Raw genomic sequence first — 15544 nt, 5'->3', positions numbered from 1 at the left:
AAGAGAAGTCTATGGCTTACAGCAAAGACATATTTCACTGAGGAAGAACAGTTTTAAGGAGGGGATAAGCTAACCATGATTAAACTGGCAAGTTAAGAATAGCATAAAATTGAAAGAAAAAAGACATACAATGTGGCAAAGGGAATGGAGTATAATAGTTCAGAGGTTTTGATGAAATTATGCAAGGCTATTCTAGTCAGACCACAGCTAGATTACTATGAACAGATTTGGTCCCCTAATCAAAGGAAAGGTATACTGGCATTGGAGGAAGTCCAGAGAAGGTTCACCAGAAGCGATTGGCTTATGAGGACAGGTTGAGTACGTTTTGCCTATACTTATTGGAATATAGAAGGATGTGAGGTAATCTTATTGAAAAACACATGATTCTTAGAGAATTCAGCAGGATCAAACATTTGTTGTCCCTTGTGGGAGATTTGAGGTCCAGAGGGCATAACCTCAGAATAAGGTTTGCACACAAGACAGAGATGAGAAGGAATTTCTTCTCTCAGAGGGTAGTGAATCTATGGAAGTCTTTACCGCATAGGACTATAGAGATTGGGTCATTTCGTATATTAAAAAGTGAGACAGACCAATTTTTAATCAGTAAGGGAATCAAAGGTTATGGGAAAAAGGCAGGAAAGGGGAGTTGAGGATTATCTGATCAGCCAGGATCTCTTTGAATGGAGGAGTAAATTCAATGGGCTGAACGGCTTACTACTACTCTTATGTTTTATGATCTTACACTCCAGTACAGTACTGAAGGAGGAGCTGTTGACTGAATTGCAGATAAATGTGAGGCCCAGTCTGTTCTTGCAGGTGGATATAAGAGAAGACCTGACCTATTGAGTTCCTCTATCATTCTCTGTATTTGTTTTGGATATCCCGAAATCACAGTATTTTGATTTTCTTTGCCTTATTAATTACCTACCCTATCCCCATGGCATCTATCATGCCCCATCATATCACACATTGCTTCTGGAACAACTCACCATTGCCGAAATATGCTGGAATTGATCACCATCTCTGGCACCAGCACCATCTTTCAAAGGCCAGTGTGCACCCAGAGTAACACTATTAGTCTAGTGTTGCATGAATCCTGGTATTTGTCCCAAACATGGCAAAGAGAAATCGTCACCTTGTTTTGTGGGCAGAGATCTGAAGTTGCTGCTGGATGGGGTGGGCAGGATGTCTTCTTCCCCAAGGACCAGCAGAGGGGGCCACAACACCAGATCATGCCAGCCATGTCTAAAGTCGCCATCCAGGTCTGTGCAGTTTCAGCTGTTTGAAGGAATGCACAGCAATGCCAGAAGAAGGTAAATGATGATCTCCATTTCACCAGTGTAAGTGCCACCATCTCTCTGATACCTCACACTCACTCTATCTCTGCTAATATAACCACCTCCCAAAGACACTCATGTTCTCCCACACTCACTATGGCAATATCTTCTCTCCCCTGCACTCTTACCTACTCCACACCCCACAACAATATTATCCCTGCATGCTCTCGCTTACCTGGGACTTCCTTGCCTGCACCAAACACAATAGCTCTGCCATCCATTTTCATCTCTCTTAACACCTCCCTCTCTCTCATTCCAGCTGGAAAACAGACCACAACAGGACAGAAAGAATCCAGAGAGGTGGTGGGCTGCCCAACATTCAGCTCCTCATCCTTAAATGGATAGAATTACGACTCTGACTGCCCTGGCTAGCTGACTGTTGGTGTTCAAGCCTGTGGGCTGGTGTCAAAGGCTGCACTTGACTCTGCGCCTTGACAGGTGGCCTTGCCTTAGCAAAGACCACCTTCCCTTGACTTGATAAAGAATGGCTAACAATCGCAACCAAGCTTTTTGGCTTTATGTCTGCACTCAAGAACAAGGCAAGACAGAAGTAATGCAAGCCTGGTATCACTGATTGAGGGGACGAAAGATTAAGGCAAGGCAAAGATGTTGTGACCATCTAGATAGACCCAGGGAGACCGAGCACTGTGACAGGAAATGACAAGCCTGAAGTTGCAGCCTGGTCCAGTCGATGAGCTGGCTACATGTACCTGAGCCTCTAGTGTCCTTCCTGCACTATTACAGCGATAGTTGCTGGTGTAGCCCAAGGTGTAGCATTGAAAAGCAGAAGCATCCTGTAGGTGGGTTGGACATGCGCCATGAGAGTTTTTGGATGCCAGCAAATGTCAGTTACCAATGTCCATGGATATGAGGTGCATGTTGCTAATGGCCATGGAGTGTGCCCTGAGATGTTGGTGCCCTATATTCAAAATAGAGTTCCTTCAGAATATGCAGTGAACTGAAATTGCCAGGTATCACTTTCACGTCGAGAATTCCTGATGTCTGACTTGTTCAGAGCGTTTGGTGTGATATGAAGCTGAATGTTAATGAGGCATGATGTTGTGTTAATAAGGCAATTAGCAAGCAATAATACCCCTTGACAACTGAAATACACAGCAAATTGCTCCCAACATCAAGATAGACTTTGCCGAATTCTCACCATAGCCCACATTGTTCAGACCCCTATAAGATTTCAATCAATGTCCCAACTAGACACTTTCAAAGCATTGAATATATTTTTCATATACCTATTCAATGTATCAAATATGTGCCACATCACATGCTTTGTTGGAACCATCCTTCATAAGCACAATAATGCAGTGTAAAATTGTTAGCTGTGGATTAACTAGTTTCACTGTCCATTAACTGTCCATTTCAAAGGAACTATTCTAGTTTGACGTACTTTTCTTCCAGAGCAAGGGCAATAATGCCTGCAGCCAACGGAGCTGATGCTGACGTGCCAGTGTGAGTTTCTGTGCAGTCATTGTGAAGATCGGCACTTGTCTGAAAAATGAAAAGATACAAAATTATACTGCTGCTAGCCTTGAATACATTTTGCTACATAAAGTCATAGAGAAATAGAGACATACAGCACAGACACAGACCCTTCGGTTCAACTTGTCCATGTTGACCAGATATCCCAAATGAATCTAAATCCATTTACCAACATTTGGCCCACATCCTTCCAAACCTTCCTATTCATATACCAATCCAGACACCTTTTAAATATTGTAATTGTACCAGCCTCTGTCACTTCCTCTGGCAGCTCACTCCATCCATGCACCGCCCTCTGCATGAAAAAGTTGCACCTTAGGTCCCTTTTAAATTTTTCCCCTCTCACTTTAAACATATGACCTCTAGTATTGGACCCCCCAACCTGGACAAAACACTTTATCTTTTCACCCTATCCATGCACTTCATGATTTTATAAACCTCTATAAGGTCACCTGTCAGTCTCCGATGCTCCAGGGAAAATAACTCAGCATATTCAGCCTTTCTCTATAGCTCAAACCCTCCAACCCTGGCAACATCCTTGTAAAGCTTTTCAACCTCTTTTGAGTTTCACAACATCGTTCCTATAGCAGGGAGACCAGAATTGAACACAGAATTCCAAAAGTGGTCTAGTCAATGTCCTGTACAGTGTAACATGACCTCCCAACAATGCACTTACCAATAAAGGTAAACATACCAAATGCCTTCTTCACTATCCTGTCTACCTGGGACTCCAATTTCAAGGAAATATGAACCTGCCTTCCAAGGTCTCTTTGTTCAGCAATACTCCCCAGGACCTTATCGTTAAGTGTATAAGTCCTGTCCTGATTTGCCTTTCCAAAATGTAGCACCTCAAGTTTATCTAAATTAAACTCCATCTGCCACTCCTCAGCCCATCAGCCCATCTGATCAAGGTCCCATTGTACTCTGATGTAACCTCCTTAGTTCTCTGTTACACCTCCAGTTTTGGTGTCATCTGCAAATTTACTAAACATACCTCCTATTTTCACATCCAAGTCATTTATACAATTGACAAAAAGCTGTGGACCCAGCACCGATCCTTGTGGCACTCCACTGGTCTCAGGGCTCCAGTTTGAAAACCAACCCTCCACCACCACTCTCTGTCATCCATCTTCGAGCCAGTTCTGCATCCAAATGGCTAGTTCTCCCTGTATTCCATGTGATCTAACGTTGCTAACCAGGCTACCATGAGGAACCTTATTGAATGCCTTACTCAAGTCCATATAGATCATGTCCACCGCTCTGCCCTCATCAATACTCTTTGTTACTTCTTCAAAAAACTCAATCAAGTTAGTGAGACATGATTTCCCATGCACAAAGCCATGTTGACTATCCCTAATCAGTTCTTGCCCTTCTAAGTACATGTAAATTCTGTCCCTCAGAATTCACTCCAACAACTTGCCCACCACCAAAATCAGGCTCACCAGTCTATAATTCCCTGGCTTTTCCTTACCACCTTTCTTAAATAGTGGCGTCATATTAGCCAACCTCCAGACTTCTAGCACCTCATCTGTGGCTATCGATGAGACAAATATCTCAGCAAAGGGGCTCAGCAATCACTTCCCTAGCTTCCCAAAGAGTTCTAGCATACACCTGGTCATGTCCTGGGCTTTATCCACCTTTGTGTGTTTTAAGACATACAGCACCTCCTCCTTTGTAATATGGACATTTTTCAAGATGTCGCTATTTATTTTCCCATGTTCTGTATCTTCCATATCTTTCTCCACAGTAAATACCAATGCAAAATACTTGTTTAGTACATTTTGAATAAGTTCATGATGTACACAAGCTGGAAAATATTCACAGATTTATCAAACCTCAATAAACTGAAAATGGTAAAACACTACTGTTCTCAAAAATATTACTATTTGTGATAGGTTGTAGTGATTAACATTCTTCATCAGAGACTGAGGTTTGAGTTTCAGTATTGTCAGCAGCAGGGAAATGTTTGCTGTGAGGTGGTCTGCAATTGAATATTCAAGCGCTGTTGAATATCTGCTCTTCAATAATGTTTATTGATATTAGTTTTTTAAAAAAAGAGATGGTTAAATGTATTGGTACAGTGAATTGAAATCTTGTGCCTTTATTTAAGGAAGGCTGCAAGGAGAAGCCTGGGAACTATCGTCTGACATCAGTCATGGATAAGTTGTTACAGGTGATTCTGAAAGATAGGGTTTATATACATTTGTAGCAGCAAGAACTGACCAAGAATAGTCAGCATAGCTTTGTGTGAGGGTAATTGCAACTCATAAACTTGATTGTGTTGTCTTGAGGGAGTAACCAAAAAGATTGATGAGGGCAGAGCATGAACTTTAGATGAGCTTTTGGCAACGTTCCGCATGGTAGACTAATAGATAAAATGGTTTTCAGGGAGAGCTTGCCAGTTGGACATTGGCTTGACGGTAGGAAACAGAGTGTGGTGGTGTAGGGTTGTTTTTTGGACTGGAGGTCTGTGACCAGCAGTGTTCCACAAAGATCAGAACTGGGTCCACTTTTGTTTGTTATTTATATAAACGATTCAGACAAAAATTTAGAGGACATGGTTAGCAAGTTTGCAGATGATGCCAAAATTGGTGGTATTGTGGACAGTGAAGATGGTTATTTAAGATTACAAACGGATCGTGATGAGTTGGGTTAATGGGCTGAAGCGTGGCAGATGGAGTTTAATTTGGATAAATGAGAGGTAATGTTTTTGGTAAAACAAATAAGGGTAGGACTTAGTTAGACAAACAGGTGGCTGGAAAAACACAGCAGGCCAGGCAGCATCTAGAGGAAAGGAGCAGTCAACGTTTCGGGTATTACCCTTCGTCAGGACTGGAGTTCTTCCAGCTGTGTTCTTCCAGCCCCCTGTTTGTCTACCTTGGATTCCAGTAGCTGCAGTTTTTTTGTCTCTAAGGGTAGGAGTTAGACAATTAATTGTAGGGCCCTGGGTGATGTCGTAGAACAGAGAGACCTAGGGGTTCAGGCACATAATTCTTTGAAGTTTGAGTTACATGTAGACAGGGTGGTTAAGAAGGTGTTTAACACACTTGCCTTCATTGCTCAGACCTTTGAGTATAGGAATTGGGACATCATATTGAGGCAGTGCAGGACGTTGGTGAGGCCTGTTCTGGAATATTGTGTATAGTTCTGGGTCACCCTGCTACAGGAAGGATTTATTAAATTGGAGAGAGTTCAGAAAAGATTTACCAGGATGTTGCTGGGAATGGAGGGTTTGAGTTATAAAAATAGGTTGGGACTTTTTTCTCTGGACTATAGGACGTTGATGAGTGACCCTATAGACGTTTATAAAATCATGAGGGTGTAGATAAGGTGAAAAGCAAGAGTCTTTTCTGTTTGATGGGTGAATTTAAAATTAGGGACCATATTTTTAAGGTGAAAGAAGAAATATTTAAAAAGGACATGAAGGGCAATTTTTTTTATACAGAGAGTGGTTCATTTGTGAAATGAACTGCTTGAGGAAGTGGTGAACGCAGGAACAGTTACAAAATTTAAAAGACATTTAGATAAGTACATGAATAGGAAAGGTTTGGAGGGATATGTGCCAAACAAGGGCATGTGGGGCTAGTTTGATTTGGAAACATGGTTAACGTGGACTACTCAGGCCAAATGCCTGTTTCCATGCTCTTCGACTGCATGACTCTATCTTCTAAAATCTTAATTCCCAATTAAAGACATCTAAATTACATCTTTGTACAACTAGTATTTCTGGAGTAAGTAAAAAGCAATTAATGCACCTCCTATACGAGTGCACCTGAAGCAGCCTTATGGCCTCATTGGGCTCAGCTCAATTCATTATGAGCCCTTTGTGAGCTTAGTATTCTAAGCCTGATTTATGAGGTGCTTGAATGAGGAGTGGGCCTTGAACCTCTGGCTTGATAGTATGAGATTGCCACTAAATGTTTGTCAGTGCAAGAGGCACGATCATCATGTTATCAGAATGTGTTTACATGATATCATAGCATTGCAATTTGCACTTAACTAGCTTCACCCTCAAATCTGATATTAAGTACATACTTAGATTTTTTTTAAAAAGACAATATTATTATTGAATTCTTAGAGGCCAAATTGAAAAAAGAAACAAAACACTTCTATTAGTTATCCTCCATTGGTAGCACCAAAGACTCCATTACTAGTTCAGTGCAGTCAAGTACATAACATACTCTGGAAAGGCAATTTTTATTAATGGAAGCTGACTTCATGTTCTTTTTGAGTAAATGATCCAACATAATGTTAAAGAAAGAGTAGCTCTGTGTTCCAGATTTAAGACTATCTACATCCATTTCAGCAACTGTAAGCATGACACCTTGATTCATCCCTCTGGATTGCATTGGATTGGAATTGAAGTCCCGTGATAAAAAGAACATGGAATATAGTTTCCATTTTGGCTGCAATTGACAATCAAGGTTCAGATTGTACATGATTTGAATGGTACATGATTTTTCAATTGAACTTTTTGTCCCCGTTTCTGTTCACATTCGTTTGAATGCTGGCAATTGCAAAATCTTCCATAAATCAGAACAATTTAAGGCTAAAACACCAAAAAAAAATGTATAGTTTAAACAACCTGTCTGAACAAGCATTGATGATTAGGTTGCAGACAAACTAGAACTGAGGGGTTTTGGATGATGCTTAGATGGCAACGTGAAGTTGATCTGCTAGTGACCAGTTATTGACAACAAGAGCCTTTGCCTGCCAACAACCATGTGATTGCTTCTCAGGTAACTGGACAGCTTGAAGCTCAGAACAGGACACAGAGAAGTCCCCAAATGTCCACCAACCCAAGAGCTTTTACTGTTCTCTGCAATCAATATCCAGTTTAAATCTTATCATTCCTTCAGCAGTCGTTGTAAGTTATGATGTTTTAAATTGATCTATCAAATATCTTTCACAAGGGAGCTAGCCACCCTTTACTTCTTGCAAACTAATAGAAGTATTTGGAAAAGTAAGGCTGAGAAGAATATTTCTGATCAGCAAGATCCAACTCAACAGATCTTGTGAATAAAGACAACTGAACTACTTTACCAGTGTTCTCTCAATCCATGTGTTTTCTTTTTTTTCCCTGTCTGCCTGTACTCGAAAAGCTAGAGAACTAGTGAAAGCGCTACAGATACATGAATAAATCGATCATACAACATGGAATGGATTCTGTAGATATTTCCCTCCACTTCAGCAAATGGTCCTCATTAGATATGCACATCAGTTTCCATAACCTTCAACCTTTTTTCTCTTACTCACCTATCCAATCTAATCTTGAACGGTAGCATAATTCTACTTCTATTACTATCCTTGGAAATATCATAGCCTCAGAGACATTTAGAAGGAAATTTCTCCTGTTCATTCTAAACCTCTTAAAATTAATTTGAATTTTAGGCCCTCATTCCATACCTCTCTGAATTTGCAAACAATACGTTTCATTTAAACCTGTCCCTTATAATTTTAAAGTCATCCATCACAATTCTGCATTATTATAATAAGACCCAGTTCTAATCATTTTAAATCCATCTTCATGAGTGTCATATTAGGCTTTTCGTACCAGCATTGACAGCATGTGTTTGGGGTAGCCCACAACCTTCCTTTCTGGATATTTCCTTTTCAAATCACCCTGATAGCAGATAATATGACAACACCTCTGGAGTATATGAGACTTGAACCTCAGCCTCCTGACCCAGAGGTATGGACCCTACCACTGTGCCACAGGAGGCCTAAATAAATCTTGGTTTCTCTGCTTGGTTTAAAGGCCTGTCTAGTTATCATTGGCAGAAGGTAGACCACTAGTGACTCTTAACAAGATGAAGCTCTTGTCTTACACAGTAACACAGTACGGAGCTGGAGGAGCACTGCAGGCCAGGCAGCATCAGAGAAGCAGGAAGGTTGATGTTTCGGTTCAGGGCCTTTCTTCAGAAAATTCAGAAGGATCCCGACCCAAAACGTCAACTTTCCTGCTCCTCTGATGCTGCCTGGCCTGCTGTGTTCCTCTAGCTCCACATTGTGTTATCTCTGACTCTAGCATCAGCAGTTCTTACTATCTCTGTCTTACAGAGTAATGTGTAATTTATTGCAAGATAGCAATAGATACAAACAACATTTGGTAAAAAGGCATAATTACAACTATCAGTAAGTCACCTCTATCTCAGTCAGTACATCATGTTCGATTTCCTGTTTCTCCGCCTGCATGACATTATCATACTGGATGGAGTTTTAATACAACTTTAACATGGGCTAAAATTTTATTTGGGTGCAGGAACATGATCTTAAGAAGCAGCTCTAGACATGGACTCCATCTGGTTTGTGCAGTTGTGCAGTGGTTTTAGATAAACCATTGCTATCTTTAAAGGAATTGTCATTGTAAGGCCAGGGAACATGCTTGGCAATGTGTGGCACACTCGCAGTAACAGAATTACATGTGTATCAACCAAGGTGGAAGCTGCTGATCTGAAGGTGGGGGAAGAGAGAGAAAGGGAGAGAAAGGAGATACCAGATAAATCTTCCTTTACTTTGTAAAATGACGAGAACTGTTTGATTATTACCTCCACAGAATGGCTAATCTTATGATCATTATGTTGCATGGGGCATCCCTTTTGTGTACACGGTTTAGGAAACTCATAATATCCATCCCTTTTCAATCTAAGCCTACCACATGAGCCTTTATGTATTTCTATTTACATTAATTAAGTCTAAATTAGCTACAAGCTGCAAACTGGTGAGTTGTCCTCCATGGTCTGACCCAGCACCTCAGAGAATGGCTCAGGCTCAGGATTGTGGTACTATATTGGCACATAATGACTGGCAGCACTGACTGTCTCTCAATTCCAACCCTGACCTGCTTTAAAAATTCAGCCCGATATTTGTATATCATCATACCAGGCAGAATACCAATGAATCTGCCTGCTAATCTGTTCATATATTTCTTTCAGTTCCTGACTTGAAGTCTTATTAACATATCATAAACTGTACATGCAGATTTAGTTTAACCACTTCAAAATAAACGGACAGCGAGCTTTATGTGGCAGATACTTACAATTCTTTGGTCTGTGTAGTCTCCACTGCTGTAAGCTGTAGCCAGTGTGGAAGAACATTTTTCTGCATACCATGGAGACAGCCCTTGTTGGGATGCACTGCTTATAGAAACTGTATAGATGCTATCTGTGTACCCATCACAGTCACAGTTATCACCTTGACGACCACCATTCCCAGATGCCCAGACAAAAATTGACCCTTTTCCTCCTCTACCCTGAAGATACATAATTTTAAATTGAATATCATTAGCAAGTTGCACATAATATGATTTACAAAAGTAACTTATGATGTTGAAGAATTCTATGTAACACTTCGTGTCTGTGGTAGTTCTTCGGTACAGAATCTACATTAATCTAAATGCCATGTTGTCTCATTATAGCTTTACATCTTCCTCCATTTCAATGATAATTCAATACTCACTTGATAACTGCAATCATTTATTGATACCAGAATCTGTGACACAACAATTTCCTCTGATAAAATATTTTACGCTCAACAATCAAAACAAAGAAATTTCCCTTTTTGTGGCAATTTTAAATTGTTGTCCCATTGTCACTAAAGTTTGAACCAAAGAAACTACCCGTTCTTTGTTAAGCTGTCAAACCTGATTCAATATTTTAAAAACCATCATAAAATTTCCTCTTAGCCTTCTCTGAACCAACCTTCTGTTCCTATGATGCTGCTTGGCATGCTGTGTTCATCCAGCCCTGCACCTTGTTGTCTCAACATCATTCAACATTGTTTAAAATCTTCACAAATCCATCACTTTCTAAATATTCTCTCCTGCATCCATTAGGGGTTCTACTTTATCTTTGAAATATTTATTTACTTTGTATATGTTTCCAAAAGTCCTGGTAAAATGATGTGTTAAATTAAAAAGGTCATATAAATCTCTCCCTTTATTTTGGACAATCACAACTGCACAAATGGCTTTTCTACAAATTTTTAAAAGTTGCATTTATTCTTGTTCAGCTCTAAGGAGTTTGACAAGTTTGGAAGTTAGAATACCTTCTGCGTTCCAATTTTGGCATAAAATGATCTACAATACTCACCTTCTGAATGCCATATTCAAATGCTTTTTGTGCAAGTCTCCCAGGACCTTCCACAGTCTTTCCATCATCATTTGGACCCCAGCTTGCACTATAAATATCCACATGCTGTGGATTGAATCCAATTGAAGTGGCTTCAATTGCATCTGTTACGATGCCATCCAGCATTCTGATGCCTAAGGCAAAGTCCAATATTAAAGTTAGTGAGCCAGCAATACTAGTCTGAAATTCAACTGAAATACAATAGGTTATGTAAAATTCACCAGGCACAAACAGCAAATAGGACATGAACTGAAGTACTGAATATTCAAGCAATGGGTGAATAATCAAATTACACCAATATATAAATATAGAAGCATAGAAGATAGGAGCAGGAGGAGGCCATTCAGCTCTTCGAGCCTGCTCCGCCATTCTTCACAATCATGGCTGATCGTCCAATTCAATAGCCTAATCCTGCTTTCCCTCCATAACCTCTGATCCCTTTCACCCTCTGTGCTATATCTAATTGTCTCTTGAATACATTAAATGTTTTGGCATTAACTGTTTCCTGTTGTAATGAAGTCCACAGGCTCACTACTCTTTGGGTGAAGAAATGTCTCCTCATCTCCATCCTAAATCATCTGCCCCAAATCCTCATACTGTGATGCCTGGTTCTGGACCACCCACCATCAGGAACATCCTCCCTGTATCTACACTGTCCAGTCCTGTTAGAATTTTATAAGTCTCTATGAGATCCCACCCTCATTCATCTGAACTCCAGTGAAAACAATCCCAACCTAGTCAGTATCTCCTCAGACGTCAGACCCGCCATCCCCGGAATCAGCCTGGTAAACCCTTTGCTGCACTCCCTCGAGAGCAAGAGCATCCTTCCTCAGAAAAGGAGACTAAAACTGCACACAATATTCCAGGTGTGGCCTCACCAAGGCCCTGTATAACTGCAACAACACACCCCTGCTCCTGTACTCGAAACCTCTCGCAATGGAGGCCAACATACCATTTGGCTTCTTTACCACCTGCAGCACCTTCATGCTTACCTTCAGCGACTGGTGCACAAGGACACCCAGGTCCCACTGCATACTCCCCTCTGCCAATTTACAGCCATTCAGGTAGTAATCTGCCTTCTTGTTTTTGCTTCCAAAGTGAATAACCTCATATTTATTCAAATTATACTGTATCTGCCATTGATTTGCCCACTCACCCAACTTGTCAAGATCATGCTGAAGGATCTCTGCATCTTCATCACAGTTCACCCTCCCACCCAACTTGGTGTCATCTGCAAACTTGGAGAGTACCAGTTAAACCTTCTATTCCACCCAACACATTTTATGTTCATACTTCAAGTCATCATGTGGCACAGCAAATATTTGAAGCTTGTGTTATAGAGTGATAATTAAAGCTTTTATGTCCATATTGCCATATGCTGCAACTTGCTGGTTTCAGCCATATGACAGCAAAAACATTTGCTCTCAGGGAGAAAAGATCATTGTTAATCAAGTCACTCTGGACGCTACCAAATGATTTATCATTATCAACTTAATGACAGAAACCTGGGAGATGATCAGCTGACATTCATTCAGTCACTAATGGATAAAATGGGGATGTTTAAAGTCAGATCAGGTATAGTAGGGGAATGAAAAATAACTTGCAAATAGAATGTTTTCTTCTAGTACAGAACCTATAAATCTGGAAGTTGCTCAGCAATTTTAATGTAAAATTATACATTATGTTTTATCATTCTAAGCACTTTGGGCTGCTTCACTACATTTATGGCATTATATAAGTGAAAGTTGTGGAAGCAGCTCTTGTGTGTCAGTAGGTAGTGCCCCTACCTCTGAGCCAGGAGCGTCATATTCCTGTTCCAATTACATTTGACACATGTATGACTTCATTTTTTCCTACTGCAACAATCCCCATGAGGAGATGAGAAACCAAAATAACCAAAGTTTTTGGGTGACTCCCACCAAATAATGAAATTACTAGCAAGGTCCCACGTTTTGTAACTTTTTCTTTAACACCAATTAGAATTAATACAAATTACACCTAAATTGTTAAGTAAGACAGTACTTCAGAAAAGGTAAATTTCATTTTCCATAGTTGATATGATTTGATGCAACAAAGTTAGAGCTTAGTCAACCAAAAGCATTTGCATTACTCTCCATATAAATGTAACAATTGTAACTGTACAGTTCCACAATGTGCTATTGTTTAGTCATGTAGAATAGGTTAGTGATCCTATTTGACAACAGTCAAATTACCTTCAAATTTCATGATTATCATCACCAAGGAACTCTTCTATGAACACTTTCTTTCTCAGTTTACACTTATCCTCATGGTGTATCTTTTTAGATTTCTTCTTCAACTGATCAACTGATAACTCAACAATTCACTATTCAGATAGTACTGGGAATATACTTAACTCTTTAGTGTCTCCAGATTATCCATACAGCTTTCCAGGTTTTTTCTCTTTTTAATCAATGTATACATTTTCACTAAGAAGTCCTCTCTATTCTTCTGCCAAATGGAAAAAAAATCACCTCTTCCTGAAATTTATTTGCATCTGCTGCTCACAACAAGTCTTTGCATTCGTCTTTCTGTTTCCATCTGCTTTCTCCTTATGCCTGCATTTGTGTCTTTACACTCCAGTTCCTCTGCTTGTAATACATTTTTGTGTCTACAGCTCTCATTTTAAATCTGTTTTCATAAATTTCCTCTCTTTTGGTACTGCTTTCAGATCCAGGATCATCGCATTATACGGATGAATGAAATTACAACCTTTACAATTGATAAAAACTCTTAAAAGTCATTCTCAAACTGTCTTAAAAACAATAATAGACTCCAAAGACCTTTTAAAGAAGTTACAAACTTCCTCCCTATATTGCTTTTTGATCAAAATTCATCATACTACTAATTATATAAATGTTTGTAATGAATCACTGCTATAACCAGCAGTAACATATTGGAGCAGCACTTGAGAAGATATATTACACAATATTTCATACCTTCTATTGCTGCAATAATTAGCATGTATGTGTATTTAGATGCAATGAGCAAGATATCTATGTCACTTTGTTAATGCATTGCAAATTAAATACTGTATGTTGCCACAATATGTGATTAACTGTGTGTGACATTTGTAAATATTAACTCAACAAAGATATAAAGTGTTTTTATTTTGCAGTTTCCTAGAAGCTTTTTTTGTGTTCTGAAATATCAAAAGGCAGAATATATTGGTCTGAATTTCCACCGTTCCCACACAGCTTCATTATCATTGTCAAAATGATGAATGAGCCTGTAAATCTGAATTCCTGTCCCCAAAACATGGCACCTACCATTGTAACAGGGTTGGAATGTGGTCAAGTCATATTTCACACATATAGTCCTTATGGAGGCAGCTACCCATAAAAGTCAGCAAACGTTTCTACTCCTGTATGAGTTTGGTGTCTTCGGTGTCTGAAGCATAAAATGTCCAGATTAGATTTGGTAGATCTAAGCTTTGTGGATATACTTGGCTAGTCTGGGTATCCTTGTAGAAATGTAAGGTACCCTTTTGAATATGGTCTCAGAACTCCTTTGGGAAAGGTAAGGTGCCATTTGGAACTGGTGAAAATAGGCATGAATATTTGCAACAGAGATAGTAGGAACTGCAGATGCTGGAGAATCTGAGACAACAAGGTGTAGAGCTGGATGAACACAGCAGGCCAAGCAGCATCAGAGGAGCAGGAAAGCTGATGTTTCGGGCCTAGACCCTTCTTCAGAAATGGGGGAGGGGAAGGGGGTTCTGAAATAAATAGGGACAGAGGGGGAGGCGGATAGAAGATGGATAGAGGAGAAGATAAGTGGAGAGGAAACAGAAGGTCAAAGAGGAGGGAATGGAGCCAGTAAAGATGAGTGTAGGTGGGGAGTTAGGGAGGAGATAGGTCAGTCCGGGGAGGACAGACAGGTCAAGGGGGCGGGATGAGGTTAGTAGGTAGGATATGGGGGTGGGGCTTGAGGTGGGAGGAGGGGATAGGTGGGAGGTAGGACAGGTTAGGGAGGCGGGGACGAGCTGGGCTGGTTTTGGGATGCGGTAGGGGGAGGGGAGATTTTGAAGCTTGTGAAATCCACATTGATACCATTGGGCTGTAGGGTTCCCAAGCGGAATATGAGTTGCTGTTCCTGCAACATTCGGGTGGCATCGTTGTGGCACTGCAGGAGGCCCAGGATGGACATGTCATCTGAGGAATGGGAGGGGGAGTTGAAATGGTTCGCGACTGGGAGGTGCAGTTGTTTAGTGCGAACCGAGCGTAGGTGTTATGCAAAGCGGTCCCCAAGCCTCCGCCGCATCTGCTCCCAGGATGAGGCATTCCACTTCCGTAAATCTCAGATGTCCTCGTTTTTCAAGGACTGCAACTTCCCCCCCTCAGTGGTCGAGAACGCCCTCGACCGTGTCTCCCGCATTTCCCGCAACTCATCCCTCACACCCCCTCCCCGCAATAACAACCAAAAAAGAATCCCCCTCATCCTCACGTACCACCCCACCAACCTCTGGATCCAACGCATCATCCTCCGACACTTCTGCCATCTGCAATCCGACCCCACCACCAAAGACATTTTTCCCTCCCCACCCTTAACTGCTTTCCGGAGGGA

The 15544-nt window shown here is 40.7% G+C and overlaps 1 protein-coding gene across 3 annotated transcripts in view; it reads right to left on the bottom strand.

Annotated features, from left to right (window-relative positions):
• The window catches only part of pcsk1 (proprotein convertase subtilisin/kexin type 1), an 84089-nt gene that overhangs the window by 34577 nt on the left and 33968 nt on the right, over positions 1–15544 (bottom strand). For all 3 annotated transcript variants that reach the window (XM_048594916.1, XM_048594917.1, XM_048594918.1), the window contains 3 exons: positions 10922–11094; positions 9871–10083; positions 2740–2840 (listed from right to left, as the gene is read on the bottom strand). In XM_048594916.1, the coding sequence (XP_048450873.1) occupies positions 2740–2840; positions 9871–10083; positions 10922–11094 (487 nt within the window). The remainder of the gene's footprint in view (positions 1–2739; positions 2841–9870; positions 10084–10921; positions 11095–15544) is intronic.

Source organism: Rhincodon typus, chromosome 3 (genome assembly GCF_021869965.1).
Source record: "Rhincodon typus isolate 14 chromosome 3, sRhiTyp1.1, whole genome shotgun sequence".
Taxonomy (NCBI): Eukaryota; Metazoa; Chordata; class Chondrichthyes; order Orectolobiformes; family Rhincodontidae; genus Rhincodon; species Rhincodon typus.
Note: the sequence above shows the minus strand (reverse complement) of the source record. Positions and strands in the feature narration are given on the sequence as shown.